The 24,591-nt window shown below is 34.6% G+C and overlaps 1 protein-coding gene across 2 annotated transcripts in view; it reads left to right on the forward strand.

The window, feature by feature from the left end:
• The window catches only part of Gnb4 (G protein subunit beta 4), a 44,406-nt gene extending 19,815 nt beyond the window's left edge, over positions 1-24,591 (forward strand). Inside the window, exons 3-10 of one of the 2 annotated variants that reach the window (XM_027942241.2) lie at positions 3,593-3,631; positions 4,314-4,420; positions 7,161-7,224; positions 8,622-8,784; positions 9,896-9,962; positions 10,081-10,282; positions 17,102-17,318; positions 19,865-24,591. In XM_027942241.2, the coding sequence (XP_027798042.1) occupies positions 3,593-3,631; positions 4,314-4,420; positions 7,161-7,224; positions 8,622-8,784; positions 9,896-9,962; positions 10,081-10,282; positions 17,102-17,318; positions 19,865-19,971 (966 nt within the window). In that variant the 3' untranslated portion in view covers positions 19,972-24,591. Of the gene's footprint in view, positions 1-3,592; positions 3,632-4,313; positions 4,421-7,160; positions 7,225-8,621; positions 8,785-9,895; positions 9,963-10,080; positions 10,283-17,101; positions 17,319-19,864 lie in introns of those variants that run through there. The other variant, XM_071615452.1, reaches the window with a different exon arrangement.

The following is a 24,591-nucleotide window of genomic DNA, read 5'->3' on the forward strand; positions in this document are numbered from 1 at the left end:
CTGATTTGCCAGGCTGAACTCAGTCTCCCAAGTAATTGGGATTCCAGAGGTACACCACCACATCTGCCACATTCCTTTTTTTTTTTTTTCTGGCACAAAGATATTAATATCAGATCTTTTATTTTTTTGTTGTTGTGCTGAACAGCATAGAATTCTTTTATATTTAGTTTTATAATGGATAATAGTGTTCATAAGAATAAATTATTGATGTGAGTAGATTATTTGAATTATGAAAATTTGCCCCTAACTGCTGCTAAAATGTTAGTAAAATTTTTGCATTCCAACATGGTGTTTAAATTTTGGTACTGATTTTTCCTGCAGTTTAATGATTTTCATTTTCAGCCCTTAAATTGTATTATTAATACTAATATTAATGCTATGAGGGCAAAAAATTGTTATTTGTCCATTGCTGTGCGTATGGTGACTACAGCGGTACCTGGCATGACACGCACATCTGAGTCTTTTACCAGATGACTGAATCAAGAAAGAAGGCCTGAACAATGATAGGTCATTTTCATAAAACCTGAATTCATAGAACCTTTTTTCAGAATTTTAGACTTCAACTGCACCATTTCTGGAACATGGCTCAGGTCATCAGTGACATTTCCAGACATTCTTTTCATTGCAGAAAAGTGTGCTAAATTATTCCTTGCCAAATGAGATCTCTAAACCCACAATTTGGCTAAGAATGAGAGAATCAAATCACATTTTTGTGCAGCTAGTTGTAAAACACTCTTACATAGAAATAGTCTATTTACCAGAAGGTTGAAAGAGCAGCCAGAATTATCATATCTTCCATCTAGTCTGTGCTGCAAAGACTTTGTTGGGTTTTATTCTGTAAATATTGCGTGTCTTCTCTTTGCCTAGGAGTATACCAAGCACTGTAGGCAAATAATAATAATGATAAAATAAGGAGGATACTACACTAACCTCTGTGGAGGGGGAGATTATCTTAAATCTAGCATGTATATCAATTCTCTAAATTTGTTATTAACTGATAAACTTGGTTTAAAATGTCTTGCTGGGGTTGGGGTATAGCTTACTAGTTGAGTACATGCCTAGCATGTGCAAGGTCCTGAACTTAATCCTCAGCACCTAAATAAATAAAGTGTTTTAATTTTTTTTAAATATATTTATTGCTCCCTTATTTTGTTATATTGATTTCTGTTTCATCATCTTCCCTCTGTTTGTATAAAAATTTAAGGTTTCACTGAAAGAATACCTTATAATAATTAAGACATAAACACCTGCTTACATGGAAAGAATTTGTTATAAAAATATGGATGTCACTCAGTGTAAATTGTTGCTATTACATAAAAAAATCATTTTACTGTGTCTGGAGATATAGCTCAGTGGTAGAGCATATGCTTAGCAAATGCAAGGGCCTGGGCTAGATACACAACTCAAAATTTCTGAGATATATTTTTGCATATTGGATCTAAAACATTTTCTTCCTAGTAGCAACAAATAACAGTTGCCTATATAAATAAATGTTAGTTTCTGCTAAAGCCTTAATAATAAATATAACTCTGAATACTGTGAGCTTATTAAATCAACTTAATAATTTTAGATCAGGATACAATTTTGCAAGTCTTTAAATCATAAAATAAAAATATGTTTGTGCGGGGCGCTGTGGGATTATATTACCTGTAATCCTAGCCTCTTGGGAGGCTGAGGCAGGAGAAGAGCGAATTCAAGGCCAGCCTCAGCAAAAGTGAGGCACTAAGCAACTCAGTGAGACCCTGTCTCTAAATAAAATACAAAATAGGGCAGGGGATGTGGCTCAGTGGTCAAGTACACCTAAATTCAATCCCTGGTATATAAAGAAGTTTGTACAATGGTATACAATTTGAAAGTCCATAAACACATCCATATATTTATGGTCCACTGATTTTTAATAAACCCATTCAATAGGGAAAAAATATTCTTTTCAATAAATGGAACTGGAACACTTGGATATCCACATGTAGAGGAAGGAATTTGGACCCCCTGTCTCACACCATATATAAATAATAACTCAAAATGATACCTAAATGTAACATTCAAAAGTACAAAATTCTTGAAAGGAAACATAGTTGTAAATTTTCCTGACTTTGGATTAGGCAAATTAAATATGACACCAAAAGAAAAAGATAAACTGGACTTCATCAAAATTAAAAACTTGTGTGCTAAAGGACACAATCAAGAAAATGAAAGGACAGTTGAAAGAATGGAAGACAATATTTATCAATTATTCCTCTGATAAGGTTTTAGTATTCAGTATATGTAAAGAACTACAAAACTGAACAGTAGAATGACAACCCAGTTGAAATACTGGCAAAGACCTGGAATAGACATTATTCCAATAGTAAGTGCAAGAGAGGTACTCAACATCATTGATCATTAACAAAGCAAAACCATAATGAGATACCTCTTCACATCTAATAAGATGGCTATAATTTAAAAAATAAATGATAATAAATGTTGGTGAGGATATGAAGAAATTGAGAAATCAACCTCCTACATTTCTGGTGGGAATGTAATATAACTTCTGTGAATAATAGTTTGACAGAGGGCTGGGGTTGTGGCTCAGCGGTAGAGCGCTCGCCTAGTACATGCAAGGCCCTGGGTTCGATCCTTAGCACCACATGAAAATAAATAAACAAAAATAAAGGTATTGTATCCAACTTCAACTAAAAAATAAATGTTAAAAAAATAGTTTGACAGAGTTTCTATATTACTCACCATTTCCACTCTTATTTAATACCCCAAAGAATTAAAAACATAACTATACACAAAAACTTGTACATGAATGCTCATAGCATCATTTTTTGTAATAGCCAAAAAGTGGGGGGGGGGAACCCATATCAGTTTTGATTAAAGGATAAACAAAATGTGGAATATCCATGTAATGGAATATTAGCCATAAAAAGGAATGAGGTCCTGAATAATGCTATAACATAGCTGAACCTTGAAAACATTATACTAAATAAAAGAAGCCAATATAAAAAAGGCCACATATGAAACGTCTTAGATGAGGTAAATCCATAGAGAAAGAAAGAAGATTAGCAATCACAGAGAAATTATGGAAAAAGAGAAATAGGATGGATGGGATTCTTTTTGGGAGGTGATAGAAATGTTCTAGAATTAGATACTGGTGATGTTGTACAGCATTGTAAATATACTAAAAATTACTGAATCATATATCTTAAGATGGTTAAAATGGTTAATTTTAGGTTATGTAAATTTTATTTTAAAACATGATTTTTTCCTTGGTATCAGGGATTGAACTCAGGGGCACTTAACCACTGAGCCACATCCCCATCCATTTTTAAAATTTCATTTAGAGACAGGGTCTCGTTAAGTTGCTTAGAACCTCGATAAATTGCTGAGGCTGGCTTTGAATCACAATCCTCCTGCCTCAGCCTCCCAAGCTGCTGGGACCACAGGTGGGTGCCTGTATGCCCAGCTCAAAATCATTTTAAATAAAGATCATATGTATGGTAAAAAAAAAATTACTTGCAAATCTACATTTTCAATAAAGTGTTAATAAGATCTAGAGGATTCTACATCTAAATGGATTATAATCATGTTTTTTGTTTGTTTGTTTCAGGATGCCAGGAAAGCATGTAATGATGCAACGCTTGTTCAGGTAGAGTTTCCCCCCCCCCCCAATTTGTTTTAGTGATTCATATGAAGTAACTTGACACTGATACGGATGACTTGGAGATTATCCTCATGAGTGTTTAATTGCAAATTTTCTTAATTGATACATAATGATCGTACATATTTACAGGTACAATGTGATGATGTGATGCAGGTACACAATACGTAGTGATCAAATCTGGATAATGAGCATTTCCCTTCTCTTCAACAGTTATCATATCTTTGTATTGGGAAGCTTCAAGCCCTCTCTTCTAGTTTTTTTATAAAATATATAATAGGTAGGCTGTTGTATTCTGTACTTCGTTGTAGAATATAAGAACTTATTTGTCCTGTATAACTGTATTGTTGTACCCATTACCCAATCCCCCCAGTCCCCACTTCCCTTCCTAGACTCTAGGGTGGCTGATTTTTTATTAAAGTTTAGAGGTTTATCTGTTCTTTTTAGTTAAGAGTCTTGCCTATAAAAACATATAGGGTTATTTTAAATTAACTGTAGTTTTTTATGAACAGTATTTTGATCCCATAATGATTTTGCAGAATTATTTAAATTGAATGAAAATTACTATAAATTTTATATCTGCTTTTTATCACCTACTAATTGAATATTTCAGGTTTATCTCCTGAACTGTATCTAAAGTAAAGAATAACATTTTTATTGCTTTCTGAAGATCACATCAAATATGGACTCCGTGGGTCGAATACAAATGCGAACAAGACGTACGCTGAGAGGCCACCTAGCTAAAATCTATGCTATGCATTGGGGATATGATTCAAGGTTTGTGCCTCTCACTTTCAATGTGTCAGCCAAATTGTTTTCCTTAAGAATTATCATTTGCATTTTCTTTGTTTAAAAACAAACTATATTTATGAAGTGTTTACAGAATATGCATCCAATACAAACACTTTCTTTTCTTTTTTTTTTTTTTGGTACTTCGGATTGAACCCAGGGGTGCTTAACCACTAAGCCACATCCCAGGCCCCTTTTCACATTTTATTTAGAGACGGTCTTGCTAAGTTGCTGAGGCTGGCTTTGAACTTGAGATCCTCCTGCCTCAGCCTCCCGAGCCACTGGGATTATAGGCATGCACCACTGCACCCAGCCCCCTGAACACTTTATTTTCACTAAGAATATTCAAACGTTTCTTTCGGTGCAAGGATCAAACCCAGGGGCTCTTGAATCCTCTACCATTGAGCTATATCTGCAGCCTGAACGTTTAAAAACTTTTAATCTAGAAAGCCAGTTTACTTCTCAAAAAGACCTTTATCATATGAGCTGGGAAAACTATTTCAAAGAGGGTTTCTTTTTTTTTGCAGTAGGGTATTATACTTTTTTTTAATATGTCCAAAGCAGTTTTATTATATATTAACCTTGTCAGTTAATAAGCAAATATATATTGAACACTGTGTGCAAATTAGTAGATATTTCTTACTACCTCAGTTCACAGAGGATCCAATTACATGAAACAAGGATATTTTTATTCACTACATCTTTTTTTACTCCCCCAACTCAACATATAAATGCATATGATCAAATTAAATCTGAGCATCAGCAGGTGCACACACACACATCTGGGCATACCTGTGGCTTACAGGATATATGGTTGGTTACAACCGTTCACTGTGTTCCTAGGGTTTCAGTTCAGGCTCCACTTTATCCAGCACATCTGGCAGTAGTAAATCTGCCTGCTGCCTCAGAGATCACCTTGTTTCTTTGATTTAGTTCATCTTACTGTGTAATGTAAGAAAATATTGTTTAATAAAGGTTGCACATGTGTTCTCTGCTTCCAAGAGACACACTAAAATTGTAAGTAAAGAAAGCCTCCCTCACTTGTTTCTCTTGGATATAAATGGGATACAGAGTAGTAATATACCCTGTGTGCCTCTTAGGAGGGGATAGATAAGATTATACAATTGACATAGAGCTAAGGCAAATACTGTATTCTTTTTCTTAAAAAAAAATTAGGGTAAAAATAATTTGCCTTGTTGACAGGGCAAACTTTTAACCTGAAATCCTGTTATTTGAAATAACACTAGTCATCCTTTCTTTCCTTAAAAATATTCTCAAAAGCAAACAAGTCCCCCAGGAACCTGCCTCACATTGTCTTCCTACCCATTCTGAAACTGATGATGCCAATTGATTTTTGAAGAATTTTCCATGGGTTCCTATTCTCCACTATCAGATCTTCCTTTTTGTAACAACAAAATTAATATTTACAACATTAAGAACCAGATGATAGCCAGGCACAATGGCACATGCCTGTAATCACAGCGGCTCAGGAGGCTGAGGCAGGAGGATTTTGAGTTCAAAGCCAGCCTCAGCAAAAGCAAGGCACAAAGCAACTCAGGGAGACCCTGTCTCTAAATAAAACACAAAATAGGGCTGGAGATGTGGCTCAATGGTTGAGTTCAATCCCTGGTAACCACCACTCGCCCCCCCACCCAGCCCCTAGAAAAAAGAGAACTCATGATGTTATTTTCCTAAAGGGAAGGGAGCTCAGATGAGCTGCTGGGGATTAGACTTAGCAAGGTAATTTTTTTTAATCTTCTAAATTTTATATCATGGTGAAAAATATAATTCCAGAATAAAATTAAAAATTCAATGACTAATAAGTACTTAGTCAAGAGTTTATACCCCATAGTCTAGCAAATAATGTTTTCTGTAGTTAAGCCTGGTCTATTTTTCTTAGCTTATGTTTCCTATTTTTCACAAACTCTACAAAATTGGAAGACCCCGTCCTGAAACATTCACTGTATTTTTCCACCTGTTTTCATTGATCGTACTTCAGCCCTACCCTTAGAATACACAGTTTTCTCTATCTTTAGCTGTTAATTCCATTTTTAAATATGCATTATCTCTCTCTCTCTCTCTCTTTTTTTTTTGGTGGTGGTGCTGGGGATTGAACCCAGGGCCTTGTGCATGTGAGGCAAGCACTCTACCAACTGAATTTTAATTAATTCAACTAGCAGTTATTCATTCCTCTTTTACTTTCCTGTGGGATGTACTTTATACCACTCTTGTGACAGTTTTCACTCCCTTGACTTATTATAAATGTACACAAACGTCTTTTCTCCTCCAGATGGTAGAGAACTCAAGGATGGAGATAGGGCCACATTGTACCTGTGACACTGCAGTGCACTCACAGATCCCCTTTGGTGTGTTTAGATTGAATGAAGTGTGCCTTTAAGTCTATATGTAGTCTACTGCCATTCAATTTAATTAGTAATACTAAACGAGCCAGCCAGTCAGCTAATGTCTACCAAAACCTTGAATAATGATGTTGAATCATAGTCACAGACATTCTCAGTCAAATTGCTAAATTTTGTGATGTATGTTCAAAATTTTTGCATGTAGCATAAATTTTTTAAAAGTTGGAAGAACATTTCTTGGTATCAGGTTTTTATTGGAAAAATTTGTTACTTTCTTTTCTGAACTGTCCTACATTAATGCAATGCATAACTAATTTAAACTCTTTTTTCCTCTAAGTATCAAATTATTTTTGTGTTTGTTCCTCTAGGCTACTAGTAAGTGCTTCCCAAGATGGAAAATTAATTATTTGGGATAGCTATACAACAAATAAGGTAGAATTTCTTAATCCTTCTTCTAAGTAATCTTGTGTTTGTTTTGCTGTCCACCAATTCTTTCTTTTATTCTTTCTTCAAACTTTATTTGCCTTCTGAGATCAACATTTTATTTATTTTAATCTAGATCCTCTCTTTAGGCTTAGTGTTTGCTTTTAGTGTTTAATCCTTTTTTTTATTTCCAAGGAAAAACTACAGGAATATTGTTCAGAGTGTTTGGCTTGAATTTCCTTATTTATATTGAAATTTTAGAAATTTTTTTGCATAAATTATTTTTTTAAAATCACATTTTCTAATGTGAAAGACCCAGAGATTTTTATTTCTAGTATGGGTAAGCTAGATGGCTAGTATAAAGCTTTTCCCACTCTAGGCATTGATTTCTGGTTCTGGACTAATTGGAAGATATAGTAGATTAGAGGCAAATTACTACTTGTTTAGGTCTCTTGGTGGCCAAATACAGGATTCTCTTAATATATCCACTGGAAGGAAGGAATCCCATTATATTTATAATAATCCCAGTAATTATTTAGTGAGATAATAACTTCTTCTTTTTTTTTTTGGTGCTGTTGATCAATCCCAGGGTCTTGCACATGTTGGGCAAGTACTCTATCAGAGCTATACCCCAAGCTGCTTGAGATTTTAAAGCTAGCTAAGATAACTATATAACAGTTTTTCTGTATTAATGGGCATTAAGCATGTCTCTTTCAACTCCATTTTTTTTAAAAAATTGCACTTCAAAAACATTATTTTAGGTTAAGGAAGAGCATAGTAGTAGGCATGGGATGTCTTCATTCCCCATACAGAGCATTTAGCTTTGTTTTTCCAGACACCTTCAGTTTTTCCATGTGACCTGCAGAAGTTTGGAGTCAAGTCACCAGACAGGTGTGACTAGATCTACTCACAACTATTACCATTGTTTGAGTGAGAACTCAGAATCTGTGCCTATTAATGTAGGGATGCTAGTGTCATCTCTTTGTGAAAGAATCTCTTTAACGAACTGATACTTGTTAATTACCTTCCTTTTTATTGTTCGGTGTTATGGAGGAGATTCTTCTTTTGTGTGCCACTCAATGTTTCAGATGGGTATTTTAGCATTGGGACACCCTTATGTCCGTGCTTGTACTAAAAGAAATTTCTAAAAATAATACTTCTTAACTCCAAATGATTTAATAATGCAGAAATAATAGTAAAAGGCATTTGTATGTGGATTGGTATTTAAAATTTGATAATTTTGAAAGATAAATACTTTTTCAAGTCGTTATATTTTTATTTGGCTTATTTTTCTTATATGTATTTAATTTTAATGATATTTACTTCATTGTAAGTAGATTTTAAAAATAAATGACTGTTTTTAATCTTTCCTTAGTGATAGTTTGTGGGTTGTATTTGTTTCATAGATGCACGCTATTCCTTTGAGATCCTCTTGGGTGATGACCTGTGCTTATGCCCCGTCTGGTAATTATGTTGCTTGTGGAGGTCTGGACAACATCTGCTCTATATATAACTTAAAAACCAGAGAGGGAAACGTGAGAGTGAGCCGAGAGTTGCCAGGTCACACAGGTGAGCATCACTAAACACTCTTCTCTCCTGTCCCACCTTGCTTCTTCCCTAGACTTCACTGACCCAGGATACATGACAAATTGGGCTTAACTGACTAAAGGATGAGTGTTAATGGGGAAAGAATAGAAATTAATCTGAAATAGGGAAATGATAACTTTTAAAAATCATGCATGCAATGACCTTAATTTTATTTTAATATTATTTGGGTACTAGAGATTGAACCCAGGACCTCATGCATGCTAACCACATGCTTTTCCAAGGAACTGTACTACTTTCAGCTCCCTACAATTTTATTTTTTTCTTTTGAAAATAGCAGTTGTTCCTGTAAGAAATGATAAATTTACTATAAAAATTTAAACAATCATGAAAAATATAAAATAAAAAGACAATGCAATTATTTATCTTTTCTGCTACCATGTAAGAAGTATGGGATTCGTGGCATCTGTACTCAGTTATATAATCAAAAGTATGAATGATAATACATGAAAGGAGCATTTTGCACTGTGTGATATTGGCTTGCCTTATTTGCCAGTGTGCACCCCCACAGTTCTGTAGTGTAGTACTTGGTTAGTGGCGTTAATAGGAATTTATTGCCACTCCTTTGATTTCTACATATCTGAATTTTTGTCATTACTATTTATTGTGTTTTTACAAAAGTCTCTAGCACAGTATTTCCCTGCCATTTCCATACTATGAAGTACTGAGAGACTCTGGGCATTCATATGCTACATCTTTCATAAAACCTTCATGGATGTTCTCATTTCTCTCTGCATTTTTAAGGTTTCCTCCCAGGTTCTTAACAGCTTAGATTGTAATTAGGTGTGTAAGGGAGCATCTTCTTTCCTGGGTAACTGTCTTAGATGTTGTCGTCAGCTTTGTAACCTTCAGAGTGCCCAATGTCATTGAGGTACTGAGTGCCTCAGTAGAATTTGTTGATACAAGTTAGTTGCAGACAGTGTGGAGTTGAAGTAATGAAAAGCAGAACTATAGATCATACAGACACACTCGCCACCCGGGTGTTATATTTTTGAAAGAATAATACTATTCCATGTGATACTTGGCTTATTTGATCAGTGATATAACCTAAAATTTTCCACTTTCTGTGCTGCAGGCTACTTGTCCTGCTGTCGATTTTTAGATGACAGCCAGATTGTTACAAGTTCAGGAGATACAACTTGGTAAGTTTATCCCAGAAGTACACTGATTGGAGGTTGAGGGTAGTTTGTAGGAGCTAACAGCAGACACAATACTGGTCATTGAGGTTGTTTTTGTTTTGTTTTGTTTTTTTAATTACAGTGCTTTATGGGACATAGAAACTGCCCAGCAGACCACCACATTCACTGGGCACTCTGGAGATGTCATGAGTCTTTCTCTGAGTCCTGACATGCGTACTTTTGTTTCTGGTGCTTGTGACGCCTCTTCCAAATTATGGGATATTCGAGATGGAATGTGTAGACAGTCTTTCACAGGACACGTCTCAGATATTAATGCTGTTAGTGTAAGTGCATCACATTTTTGTTTTTGTTTTTTTTGAAATTGTATTTTTTTAAGAAATTTATTATGCATTTAAAGTCTTGAACTCTGTGGCAAGATTTTAATAACAAAATTGCTCTCAAGGATTCTCATAAATAATGTGCTCTTTTACATCAAATTCCCAAATAATAGTGTTTTATGTGAGAAAAAGTTTAATCCAGAGATGAAACATAAGAATTATTTTTGTTGTTATTTATGTGGTGCTGGGGATTGAACCCAAGGCCTTGAGCATGATAGGTGAGGAGTCTACCATTGAGTTACACTCCCAGCCCAAAATACAGGTTTCCTTTCAAATTAGAGGGATAGCTCACCTTGAAGAAGCAGGATGTCCACAGCAGTGTGTTCAGATGAGAAAAACATCTCTCTTGGGCCAAAGGGAAAAACCTGGAGAGAGACCAATAACAAATGAAAAGGCAGTTGTTTAGTGTAAAGAGTGTAGCTTCTGAGGTGAGCTGTACTTGGGATTTTTAAATATTAGTTCTGCCACTTACTGTCTGCATGAGCTCTCATTTAAAAAAAAAAAAAAAAGAAAGAAAGAAAGAAAAAACCAGAGAACTGTAAGTTGATTAAGCCAGACAAAAAGTACTCAGTATATGTGAGAATGAACTAGTCATATGTGTTTATAAATAGAATAAAGCAAAAGTGACATTCTGAATAGCCTTCAAAATGATTATCAGTGGTGAGGATCCAGGGGAAGGTGTTAGGAGATGTGGGACTCTGCCACAGGCAAATGTCCCTATGTACGTCAGATGCCAAAGTGTATAGATGTGCCTGGGATTTCCAAAAGTACCACTGTCACCAAAGACAGATGTATAACACATTCTAGTTTTATAAGAAGATATTTTCAGATTTAAAAAATGGTTAAGTTTTTATCATTTACATATTGAAAGTTATTTTTACATGATTTTAAGGAGAACATCAGAGAAAGTAAATATTTTGCTACCCCCACCCCGAGGTCAGCCTGTTTTGAGAGTCTTAGAGCTGGCAAGCCCAGCCCTCCCGACTCACCCCAGCATGTCTCTCAGGCTAGGATGTCCTCTTGTATTCCTAATTCACTAAGTTCTGAAATCAGGAAAGGGCATTGAATTTTATCAGGTACCTTTTCTCCATCCGTTGAGACGGTCGTGTGTAGCTTCCCCTTTTCAGTCTGTTAAAATGGTGAATTTACATTGATTGATTTGTCTTCTGCTTTTTGCGGGGAGGTGGGCTGGATGTTATCACTATCTTTTCTAAAATAAATATTGAGATTTTCTTTTGGAATCATCCACACTGTCAAATGGTTCAAAAGAAGATATGATTCCTTTTTTTGTCTCAGATGGAATTATGACCAACTTTATTGTATTTTCACTTTCTAGTTATATTCAGTGGTGACTTTTAATTTACCAAAAATTTTCTCATACTGTTTATCGTGTGCTAGGAACTCAAGCCATAATATCTGATTTGTAGGCAAGACCCATTTAAACCTCACTGAATAGTTCACTGAGTTTCTGAAATTTTATACTTGAGTTTATATTTGTGGGACCTCCATGTGTTTCTTGGCAGTAAAGGTATTGTTAATAATTATAAATTGGAATTATTAATTTCATTCCCAGGACCAAATGCAGCTGTTCCTATCAAGGCTCTCCCCAACCCCAGCTTTAAAAGGGTATAAGTGACAAATAAAATCTTTACATATTTATAATGCATAGTTATGTTCATACATATATACACACACCGTGGAATGCATTAAATGAAGCTAACTGACATTTATCACTGATTTTTTTTTTTAAATATTTATTTTTTAGTTTTCGGTGGACACAACATCTTTATTTTATTTGTATGTGGTGCTGAGGATTCGAACCCAGCGCCTCGCGCATGTCAGGCAAGCGCGCTACCGCTTGAGCCACACCCCCAGCCCCTATCACTGATTTTTAAATATTAATGCACCCCTGCATTTCCGGGACGAACCACAATTGGTTATAATGCATTATTCTTTTTATATATTAGTGGATTTGATTGCTGAAATTTTTGTTGTGAAGTTTTGCATTCCTGTTCATAAAGTCATTGCTCTATTTTTCATTTCTGGAAATGTTTTGTCTGGCTTTTATATCAAATAATGCTGGCCTCAGGGGAGGAGTTGGGAAGCCTTCCCTCCAATTCCTATTCAGCTTTCTGGAAGTTTGTATAGAATTGTTATTGCTTCATAAATACTTGGCTGAATTTATCTGTGAAGCTGTCTAGCCAGGAAGTTTTCCTCAAAAAGATTTTAAACTACAGATCTTAAGTCATATTAGGTGTAGGCTCTTTTCTTTTTTGTACTGGGGATTGAACCTAGGGGAGCTTTACCACTGAGACACACCCCAGTCTTTTCTAAATTTTATTTTGAGATAGGATCTTGATAATTTGCTGAGACTGGCCTTGAATTTACAATCCTCCTGCCTCAGCCTCCTGAGTTGCCAGGATTATAGGTATGCACCACTGTACCTGGCCTATTTTTTTTTTTTTTTTTGAGTGAGTTTTGGTAGTCTGTATCTTTTAAGGGATTCATATCATCTACACTGTCAAATTTATTGGTTTTAAATTTTTTATACTCTTTCCTTACTATTCTTTTAATATTTGTAGAATATGTAGGATTTTTCCTTCTCATTCATGGTGTTGGTAATTTGTACTTTTTCCTGAATAGTCTGGTACTATGGGCTGAATTGTGTCCATCCAAAATTTATATGTTGAAGCCCTAAGCCCCAGTAACTTAGAATGTGACCTTGTTAAAACAGGTTTATTACAGATGTAATTACCTAAATGAGGTCCTCCTGGTTTGGGTGGGCCACTCTCCAAAGTGACTGGTGTCGTTATGAACGAGGGAGGTTTGAAGACAGCTGAGCATAACGAAAAGACAGATATGAAGAGAGCAGGGAGAAGATGATCATCCACAAGCGGAGGAGAAAGGCCTAACGGGCTCTTCCCTCACAGCCCTCAGACCTCTTGATATTGAACATCTAGCTCCCAGAACTGTGAGACCACACATTTTGTTGTTTAAACCACCAGTTTGTGATGCCTTGTTATGGCAACCTTAGCAAAATGAACAATTCTAGCTGGAAGCTTAGCAGTTTTACTTATCTTCTCAAAGAACCAGCTTTTGTTTTTTGGAGGTTTTTTTTTTTTTTTTTTTGGTTGTTGTTGTTGTTTGTTTTTTGTTTGTTATTGAGGATCCCTGGGCCTTTCGCATACTAGGCAAGTGCTCTGCCACTGAGCCACATCCCTATCCCTGAGCTTTTGTTTCCAATGATGTTCCCTATTTTTTGTTTGTTTGTTTTCTATTTTATGGATTTTTCACTCAGATCTTTATTATTTTTCAATTGAATGAAACTTGGATTTTATTTGCTTTCTTTCTCTATTTTCTTAAGGCAGAAACCGATATTGATTTGAAACTATTTTCTTTTCTAATACTGGAGCTTACACCTATAAATTTCTTTCTCAGTATTGCTTGAAACTATGTCCTTCAAATTTTGATGCTTTGTGTTTTCATTTTCATTCAGTTCAGAATTCTGATTTTCTTTAATTTCTTCTTTGACATATTTGGACATGTAACTTAGCGTTGGACTTTCTCCAAAGGAATGACGGAGTGTTTTGCTGTTATTCAAATGAAAGCGAATGATCAGAAATACTAGAGCGTGAGTGGGCTGTAAGGATTTGGTAAAGTCTTGCTTTTCAGAGGACCTTCTGAACGGCACTGTAGTCAGGGATGACTGATGAAGAGAGGCTTAGAAGATGGAAGGAAGAAATTGTGAGAGGCTTATCAAGCCCTCAAGGAGTTTGAAAAGGAAAAGAATTTGCCAGTTAGTGTGGAGACACCACCTCCACCAGCACCAAGCTTTCACCATCCTAAAAAGCATTACAAGTGTTTGCATTTCCAGAAACTGATTAACCTGTGAACACTGCCTACCCCATCAACACCTGGATTGTGAAACACAACAAAGGCATTCACCTGGTAGCAAGAGGACAGTAGTAACACTATCACCGTTATTTAAATCATTCTGAAACTTCCAGCCAGTATAGTTAGATTACAATGAAAATAAGAGATGCATTAGAAAGTAGGAAAAAATATTATTTGAAGGAGGTATGTTTAGCTATCTAGAAACCCAAAGAAAAAAGTTCACTGTATATTCTGGATTACAAAAACTATTTTAAAAATCAAATATGTACCTAGCATAATTTTGTCAATTTCATTCCATAATTCCTTTTTTTCCCTTCCTTCCTTCCCCTCAATCCCCTTCTTTTACTCCATTGATCCCCTTCTATTTTAATGGGATCCCCTCTTATCCCTTACTTTGCTCTAGCTTCTGCATATGAGAAAAAATATTCACCTCTTGACTCTTCTGAGTCTGGCTAATTTCACTTAGCATGGTGCTCTCCAATTGTATCCATTTACCAACAAATACTGTAATTTGATCCTTCTTTATGACTGAGTAAAACTCTGTTATGTATATATCCACACTTTCTTTACTTGTTCATCTGTTGAAGGACACCTGAGCTGGTTCATACGTACCAATGAAAGCACCGACGAAGGAAAACAATACATAAATAGATGGAAAACCAGTAGAGTAGAGGAAGAGGAAGGGGAAGAGGGGTGGGGAAGAGGGAAAGCAGCAGCAGCAGCATTGGGGACTTAAATGGAGCAAATTATAACATATATATGAATGATTATGACAAAATGGACCCCACTATTATGTGTAACTATAATGCACTAATAAAAATATGTTTAAAAAATCAGCGGCTATCTATACCAATAATTACTTGTGAGAAAATATAAAGGAAGGAAATCCAATTGAGAGCAACAATAATTATAAGTAAGTGTACCAAAAATCATGCAGATCTTTATGAAGAAAACAAAACTGTAATACTAAATATTTATATTTAATAACTGAAAATACCTTCCATTGGATCAAACTAAGCATCCCTCAATCTTATTTTAAAACTCTAGAGATGGTCGCATGGCTCAGTGGTAGAGTGCTTGCCTAGCAATTGTGAGGCCCTGGGCTTAATCCCCAGCACACACACACAAAGAAGAAAAACAATAATCCAAGTGGTGTTTTGTTTTGCTGAGGAGAATCTGAGGTATGTAGAGAAAAGACACGTGACCAAAATCTGTGAAATTCAAGCAGGGAAAAAGGGAAATGGACTGATTTGAAGCAGAAGAGTAACAAAAGTGTTTTGCCAAGCCAGATTATAAAAATTTACTATTTTATACTTATTTTTTAAAAAGGTGATACAAAAAAAGTGTGACACAGGTGTGACCAAGGGTAGGCAGAAAACTCTAAAATTACTATATATAAGAATTTAGTGAGTGCTGAGATGTAGCTTGGTGGTAGGGCACTTGCCTAGAATACATGAGGCCCAGTTTGATCCCCAGAACTAAGAAAAAAAAAAAGTTGCCCAGAATGTAGTGAATGACTTAGCAAATCAATAGAAAAATCAGTTAACAGAGGGAACAATTGCTGAACTATTAAGAAAATTGCATTACATTCTTACACTGAATGCTGTTTATCGAATAATCTCCAGATGAATAAAAATTAAGATGTAAAAATGAAATTAAAATGAACATACAACATTTATCAGCTATCAACCTGGAGAAGGTTCATAAAAGCAATGAAAGAAATCTCAAAGGGAAAGATAAAGTTGATTGCACAAAAATGTAAAACTACTGAGAGAGAGAGAGAGAGAGAGAGAATTTTTTTTTTTTTTTCTTTTTCTGTACTGGGGCTTGAATTCAAGGGTGCTTAACCACTGAGCCATATCACAACCCTTTTTATTTTTTACTTTGAGATAGGGTCTCACTAAGTTGCTTAGGGCCTCACTAAGTTGCTGAGGCTGGCCTCAAACTTGTGATTCTCCTGCCTCAGCCTCCTGTGCTGCATATTTTTAAAGTAAACAATATTAAAAGACAAACAATAAGACTGTAAAGTAATATTTGCAACAAGGAAACAGATGAATTTATTTATTCCCATAAATTAAAAAATCAACAACCCAAAGGAAGAAAATACACAAAGATCATGAATAAATCAGCCCACAAAAATAATATAGATGGCTGATAAACATATGAAAGAATGTGATTTTCCCTTTGTAAAAAATTCATTGTTATGTAGTCCCAATATCTGAGAAATATTATTCACAGAGTAATCCTACATAATTTTCTTTATTACTCATTTATTACCTAGTATCATTGTAATGTTTTATGTTTTCTTTTATAAAATTTTTTCTATATCTCATGATTTTGGAATATTTCTTCATATATATATATATATATATATATATATATATATATATATTCAAAATATCCAAATATTCAAAAATCTTCATATATATGTATATATATACGTATATGCACATATACTTAAATACACATGCCACATTATTCTATAAATAATAATACATGACTTAAATGGTTTTTTACACAATGTAACAATATAATTTGACCAATATCACTCCCTAGCACTTCCCCGCTCTATCCCCTGTTGATTTCAGTGTTTTAATAAACATACCAGAGGAGCAGAGCCAATATTTATTAACATCTGCTATGTGCTGAACAGTGGACTAGGTGCTTTGCATATGTCATTTTATTCAATCCTAACTCTGAAACTAAGGCTCAGAATATTTAAAAATCTTTAGTGTCTAGCAGTCACTTACAAGGTAAGTAACAAAGTTGGAATTCTAATCTAGATCTGCCTTGATCCAGTCTGTTATTATACTGCCTCCCATGATTTTTATGTACACATGTGGAATAAATGTGTGTTGCTTTTCTTTCTAGTTTTTTCCAAACGGATATGCCTTTGCCACTGGCTCCGATGATGCTACTTGCCGGCTCTTTGACCTCCGAGCAGACCAAGAGTTGTTGTTGTATTCTCATGACAATATAATCTGTGGAATCACTTCTGTGGCTTTCTCAAAAAGTGGGCGCCTCCTGCTGGCTGGTTATGATGACTTTAATTGTAACGTATGGGACACGCTGAAAGGAGATCGTGCAGGTTGGTAAATAAGTCCCCAGGAGCTTCAGAGCCTTTGTGTTCATTGTCATTACCCTTGGAGTGGACCTACAAACTATCGTCTGTATTTTTATTAAGGTTTCTGAAGAGTAACATTAAGTTCCATAATATTTTCTTGTTTGCTAAATTTCAGTATAAGATGAATAATGAATATGACTTTTATAATAAATCTCAGTTTTCTTAAAACCTGACAGGAAGTAGTTTAACTACTGTGGGTTGTCTTCTGGGACAGATCTTGTCGGGGGTAGGATATAGACCTATTATCTTCCTTTAGTCTCATTCTTGGATTTCTCCTTTGCAGGTTTCCAAATATTAGAATACACAATCAAGCCACATTGGGGACTGTGGTTAATAACAAATTAAAGCAATTTTAATTTTTAAAAAATCAAAATTTTACTTTAAATTATATTTAAGCAATTGAATATTTCTGTGTGACTTGCTACCTTTGACTTTAACCCATATATTCCACTTTCCAAAGTAGTTACTTTAGACTTTTATTTATTTCCATATCTTTAAAATAGGACTATATTGATGGTACTCGATTTTTTTTTTCTTTTTAAGAAACTTTGAGGCATTCTCTGTTGAACTACTGTCATGGATGGCAAGGGTATGGCTTAGCATCCCTGCTCCCTCAATAACCACAGGCTTCCCATCTTCCAGTTTTCCCATACAGCTTGTTTTGTTTACATTCATAAACAACATTGTGTGATATATGACTTTTTAAGAAGTGTTTATTACTGAACAATGAAGTATACTTTGACATCCTTTGCTATACAGTATTTTTGTATTCTCTGGAGTTCAGTTGATTTTTTTAGATTATCTTTTTGGTTCTGATGGGCTGGTCACTAATGAATCCTCAGACTTTCTTTTGTCTTTGAGTAGATCCATTTTCATTCATTGCACTGGGTACTTGGTGAACTTTTTTGAATTTGTTTTTGTGGTTCTGGAGATTGAATCCAGGGCCTTGAGCAGTACTACAGAGCTATATCCCCCAGTCCTTCTGATTTCTTTTGAGTTAATGGTCTTCTATGTTGCTGAAGGATAATATATATATGATGTTGTTCTAAGTTGCTGGGCTTGGTCTTGAACTTGTGATCCTCATAACTCAGCCTCCTGAGGTGCTGGAATCGTCATCTTTTCTTTCAACCCTTAAGTGTTGGTTTCCATTTTTGCTGCCATCTTTTTAAGAGCTGTTTTTGTCTCTCATTTTTATGGCATCTATTATTTTTCTCATGATTGATGTCTTCTGCTTCTTTGACATTACTAGTGAATTATTTTTAAAGTTTTCTTCTTCAAGCATAGTCTTTTGTTTTTCCAGTTTTTTTTCTATGTTCCTATTTTTTGTTCTCTCCTGTCCTTATTTTTGGATTATTTCCTTAAAAGACTAGTGATTCTTGGCTTCTTGCTCATTCTTATGAGGCACCAAAACTATTTGAAACTCCATATATCCAGCTATGGTTGGGTGTGTTGACAGTAGGGCTCATCTAGCCAGGCTTTCACTGGGGAACCTGTGGTATAACTTACAGCCTCTCCCCCTCTTTGGACTAGCCATGTTCCACCCCAGATGCATCTTTTACTTTTCTATCTGGAATGCATAATCTAGCTGCTGGTTTGAGGGCTGATTTCCAGAAAAAAAAAACTAGGAGCCATAATTAGAAAGTAAACTTTATAGCTAGGCATGGTGGTACACACTTGTAATCCCAGCAACTTGGGAAGCTGAGGCAGGAGGATTGCAAGTTAAAGGTCAGTCTGATAATTTAGTGAGACCCTGTCTCAAAATAAGGGCTGGAAAGGTAGCTTGGTAGTAGAGCGTCCTTGGGTTTCATCCCCAGTACTGAAAAAAAAAACAACACTTTTTTTTTTTTACATTTCTCATTCCCAAACCCTCTCCAAAATGGATACTTAATTTTATCCTGTGTAGGAATCAGGATATCAAGTGAGTTTAAGATGAAAGGAAATAAAAATTCATTGAGTTGGATGGTTTAGAGTTATAACCAACATTATAACCACAGTTATGTTTGGTGGATAACAGAATAAACTCTATATATGGAGAGAGCAAAATTGAAATATCATGAACATATTAGTGATGGAAACTTCAGTTTTTCTAGAAATATATATAGTTGGTATTGGAAATAGAGATATAAGGCAACTTTCATGTTTTTGTTCTTGTAAAAAAAAGTCTACTTCATTGAACTTCACTTAAAATTTTATTTTTGTTGAAAGCACAGCTCAGTAGCAAAATTGAAATATCATGAACATATCAGTGATGTAAACTGTGGTTTTTCTAGATATAAAATAGCTTAATTACAGAATGTTTTTTTAAAAACTAAAAACAAATTGATGTATATATCAACAATTCAAATAATACAAAAAGGTGTGTTTTACGTACGTCTTAACTTATTGCGGTCTGCCCACTCAAAGGAACCTGGTTACCCTGCTAGAGTACATACCTTTAAAATGTTTGTGTACATACTTTTTAAATACTAAAACAATGGTTGCTAACTTTGTATTGAACTATTTTTTTTTAGGTGTCCTCGCTGGTCATGACAACCGTGTCAGCTGTTTAGGTGTGACAGATGATGGCATGGCTGTGGCAACAGGATCTTGGGACAGTTTTCTTAGAATCTGGAATTAACAGTGTCATACATATTGTCTGTTCTCCATTAATAATCTGGAGAAATCAATACTACAGCCTATAGCTGTGAAAAAAATCTACCTTTTATTTGCAGGTGAAGATTTTTCTATTGAGTTATTATATACAAAAGCAGCTTTTGGGAAATTACAAAAAAAAAATGGGGGAAACAAACAAGGCAAGGTACCTGTGAAAATCAGAAGGACCAAGTGTATTAATTTGAGAGTTGGGTGAATTTAACATTGAGGAATTTTTGCTCGTACTGAGTTTAATTATTTCTTTATGTAGAATAGAATGTACACTTTATAGCAGCTGGTCATTGTGTTTGCATTTTGTTAAGAACTACATTTTAAACTTTTTATACATAAGAAATGTCACGTTTTTGAGTTTTGTAATGGAAGGCACAATGATAGATGGAAGTGATACTGTACGTGTGTGCTGTTTGAGGGAAGTCCCCTTGAATCCTGAATTGCTTTTTAATCTGAAAGGGATACTGATTGCTTACTAAGAGCATGGGTAGATAAGGGGAATCATTAGTGCATTCTTTGCCATGATGTCAGTCTAAATAAGTGCTCACTTTATAATGGCCAGAGATAGAGATTTCACTCTGACATTTTGGACATCTCTAAGAAACTTCATTAGAATTTATTACATTAGTAAAAAGTATACTAGCATATAAATAATTCTTGGCATTTTAAAAGACTGATCATGATCAATTGCCACTTTTGAGTAGCCCTTCCTCTTGAGTTGCACCTTCCTCTTGATTTCATATTCTGGATCTAAGTTGTAGGGTTTACTTATATTTCAGAAGTTTGATAAACATTTGGATTGTCCCTGCATCTGAAGACTCTGTCCTAGTATTCTTTACTAATATACATCTAGATGAAAAATTTAGTGTGACAACATTAACATTTTTCAGAGAAGTATAAACTTCAACTATTTGCTAGCACTGATTTGTTATGTAATAAGGTGGCTTTATGAATTTTTTTATGTAATATAAAATCTTATTTGATATAAACTATCTATTCTCTCAAATTCTTAAAATGAAACATTTAAGCTTTTTGCTCTCCTATAGTAATATTCTCTCAATCCCACAAAATACTGGTTTCTAAGTGGTTTTGCTTCAAAGACTATCTATGTCTAAGTGATTCTACTTGAAAGCAAAATTTTAAAAAAAAATTCAAAGCGGCTTTTGCCTGAAAGTCAGAAAAATATACCACACAATTCTTCTACTTGTCAAAAGTATAATAGGTCAGTTACTACAATGTCCCTTCCACCAATCTAAACAATAATACTTCACTTCTTTGATTTTTCTCCTACAAGTAGATCTAAATGATTGACAATAGAAGATTGTTAGTCTTGCTTGATGCTTAAGTCATGGGTTATTCTGATATATAGCAGTGCACTGTTGTTTTGTAACTTGGTAAACTGTTAAGTTATTGTTCAGATATTTGTGTGTTCAGATAGTTGTGTGTTAACTTTTGATAACCTATAACCCTAATCTAAGTACACCCAAATTGTACCTATAAATTTTCATTTTTATATTATGAATGTGCTAAAATGTGCATTAACCGCAATGAAATCAGTGTCAGTTTTGTTTATTAAGGCCAGTTGATAATAGAAAGAGAATAAAAGGATAAAGGCAAATTAAGATAAAGGACCAAAACAATATTATAGATGGCAGGTGTGAGTGTATATTTGTATTTTAATTAGTATTACTGTCAACTTTTTGCTGTTATTTGTGAACTATTTATATCACTTCATAAAGAGTAGCTCTTTGAGATAAGCCACATTTTAAAGGAACATATCCATTTCCAAAAAAGGTAGTTCATTCCAAAATCCCATTCAAGGAAGCACTTCTGTTATAACCATGTATATATACACACAAACTTATATAGATATGTGTGTATATAGATATATATGTACATATGTATGTATGTTATCTTCTGCTAAAAGTTATTGTAACAAGAGACTTTAGTCAGAAAAACATAATACATGCTAGAACCCTATGGTCTTAACATTTTTAAATGACATTTATTTTAATGTTACTGTTTGTGTAGAGAATTTAAAGCAATTCTCGTATTAGACAACTGAAAACTGACCACAACTGAACACTTGTACATAGGACCAGTTGGTGAAAAAGTAGTGTAATTACAACAGTAACTACCTTATGAAACCTTTAGCTTTCTACTGCTAGGGGTTCCAGTTGCTAGATCTGTTTATTTGCAGTTTGAGTTCAGCTGAATTTCTAATTCTGTTTTTGTGCATAAGACTTCCTAAAATCAGAGTATATAATTGCAGTTTGGATCTTAAGTTTTTCAAGGTTTAAAAATATGGCCAGTTCAATTTTAAAGAATTTGCATCATCAGGAATATTGCAGCCAGGTGTGGTGGCACACACCTGAAACCCAGTGACTCAGGAGGCTGAGGCAGGATGATCCCAAGTTCAAAGTCAGCCTCAACAACTTAGTGAGACTCTTTCTCAAATTAAAAAAAAAAAAAAGGCTGTAGACATAGTTCAGTGGTTAAGGGTTCCTAGGTTCAATTCCTGGCCCCCCTCTCAAAAAAAAAAAAAAAATTGCAGTTATCTGGTACCTATTAGTTTTTCTTCTTTACCTTTTTAAGCAACATGTAAACATAATGTGCCTCAGCAGGTTACATGTAGACTCTTTATATCACAGAGTTGCTTTTTGAGATCTTGGGGGAATGGTCTGTGTTTGTTTTTACAAGATAGAGTAGGGTTTCACTATGTTGCCTCAAACTCCTGGGCTTCAAGGGATCCTCCTCAGCTTCCTAAGAACTACACACATGCACAATATCCCTCTGGCAAGAATATTTTAAAGGAACATGTTCTTTTCTAAAGCTCCATAATCACCAGGCAAATCATCCCAAATCCTTGCTCAAGAAAGCAGTTCCTGTCATCAGCAAGGATATTTCCTTCACTTTGGACAGGATTCATTTTTAGCAGATATACTATTTGACCAAATATTGAAGGTCCTCCCTAGCTCAAAATTTAAGTTGTGATACACCACATTGAATTCTAAATTCATAGAGGCAGAGGTATGGGCTTAGTATTTCGGTAGCTAGAGAACCTAGTAAGCAATTCTCAATTTAGACTTAGCTGAGCTGATTAATATTGCATGGTAGTATAAGCTAGTTTCCCTGAGATAATAAATGTAAATGTTTCTGAAATGTTGGATTTTAACCTATTAAACGTTCTTTTCTCCAGGTGACAGATTGTTGGTTAAAAAGGAAAAAAAAAAAATGCTGTGCCAGGTTGCGGCTGTATCTCAGTGGCAGAATGCTTGCCTAGCATATGAGGTGCACCAGGTTCGATCTTTAGCACCACATAAAGGCATTCTGTCCATACAGAACTACAAAAAAAAAAAAAAAAACTTAAAAATGCTGTGCCATTGCTATATAACTGAGCTCCAATCCTGCTGGTCCAAGACATTGTTTTAAAAGCGAAAATGTTCAGGGAAATTTAGGCATTGATGTGAATGTCTCAATTTTAAATTATAATGCAATACGTGTTACTTATTGTTGATGAGTTTAACTTGGAAAAACTGATTAAACAGTTCCCTAAATGGGTTCCTTGTCATTTTAGCAATGAATGTTCTTTCTAGAATCTTTAGAACCTAAGTCAGGCTTGTAATTAAGTACTATGTTCAGCTTCACATTTCCCTTTTGCCATTGTGAAAAGTAAAATTTTAAGTTGTTTCTTACCTCCCGTGAGAATTTTTTAAATCATCCACAGGTGAGACCGTCTTTTTAATGAGAAAATGTAGTTCCATAAATAAAACTGGTACCTTAAATTGGATTAAGTAGAATATGAAATATACTTCAGATTTACTAGTTTTTCTTCTGTTATTCATCTTGTGTTGGCTCAAATTCAATACTATATTTTAAAATATTGGTTAAAATAGGTACACCTTAAAAATATTTTCTAGAATGTGTACGCTAGCATTGTTTTAAATTTTATCAGACTGATGGTACCACCTTGTATTTTAGCAAGTGTTTTACATGTTGAGAAAACTTTCTTAAAAAGTCACTTTTCTTAAGTACAATGACTGATTTTGAAAAATGTATGATAATGCAGCATTAAGGAAGAAAAACGTGTTCGAACTCGTATTATATGTACCCAACAAAATATTACATCATATTTATTTTTAATTAACATAACTTCAGTGATATACTGGTAGGATATTTCAAGCCTTTCTGTCTTTTACACAATGGTGCTCTATCCTATTGTTTTCTTTCAAAGAAGCATCTGAACATTTGCATTTTCTTATCCAAAGGCATCTATGTCAAAGTGTGTCTTTAAAGTTGGTTAAAATAATTTGTTAAAGAATTTTGAAAATGTTTTTCTTCACCTAGATGTATCTACACACTTGTGGCCAATTGACTATGAATGTCAGTAGTATGTTTAATTTTGGAAAAGGTAAACTTGCTAGATTAAAGCCTCTTATAAAAGCTTTAAACCATACAACTGTGGACTTGTGACATGATTTAACAGTATTCATTGATCTTTCTTACAGTGATTTATTCCTTTATTTGTATAGTTGCTTTGTGAAATAATGTGTTGTGAATTGATATTGTAATCAATAAAGTGCTTTTAACCAGA

The sequence above is a fragment of the Marmota flaviventris genome, chromosome 8 (assembly GCF_047511675.1).
Source record: "Marmota flaviventris isolate mMarFla1 chromosome 8, mMarFla1.hap1, whole genome shotgun sequence".
NCBI classification, from domain to species: domain Eukaryota; kingdom Metazoa; phylum Chordata; class Mammalia; order Rodentia; family Sciuridae; genus Marmota; species Marmota flaviventris.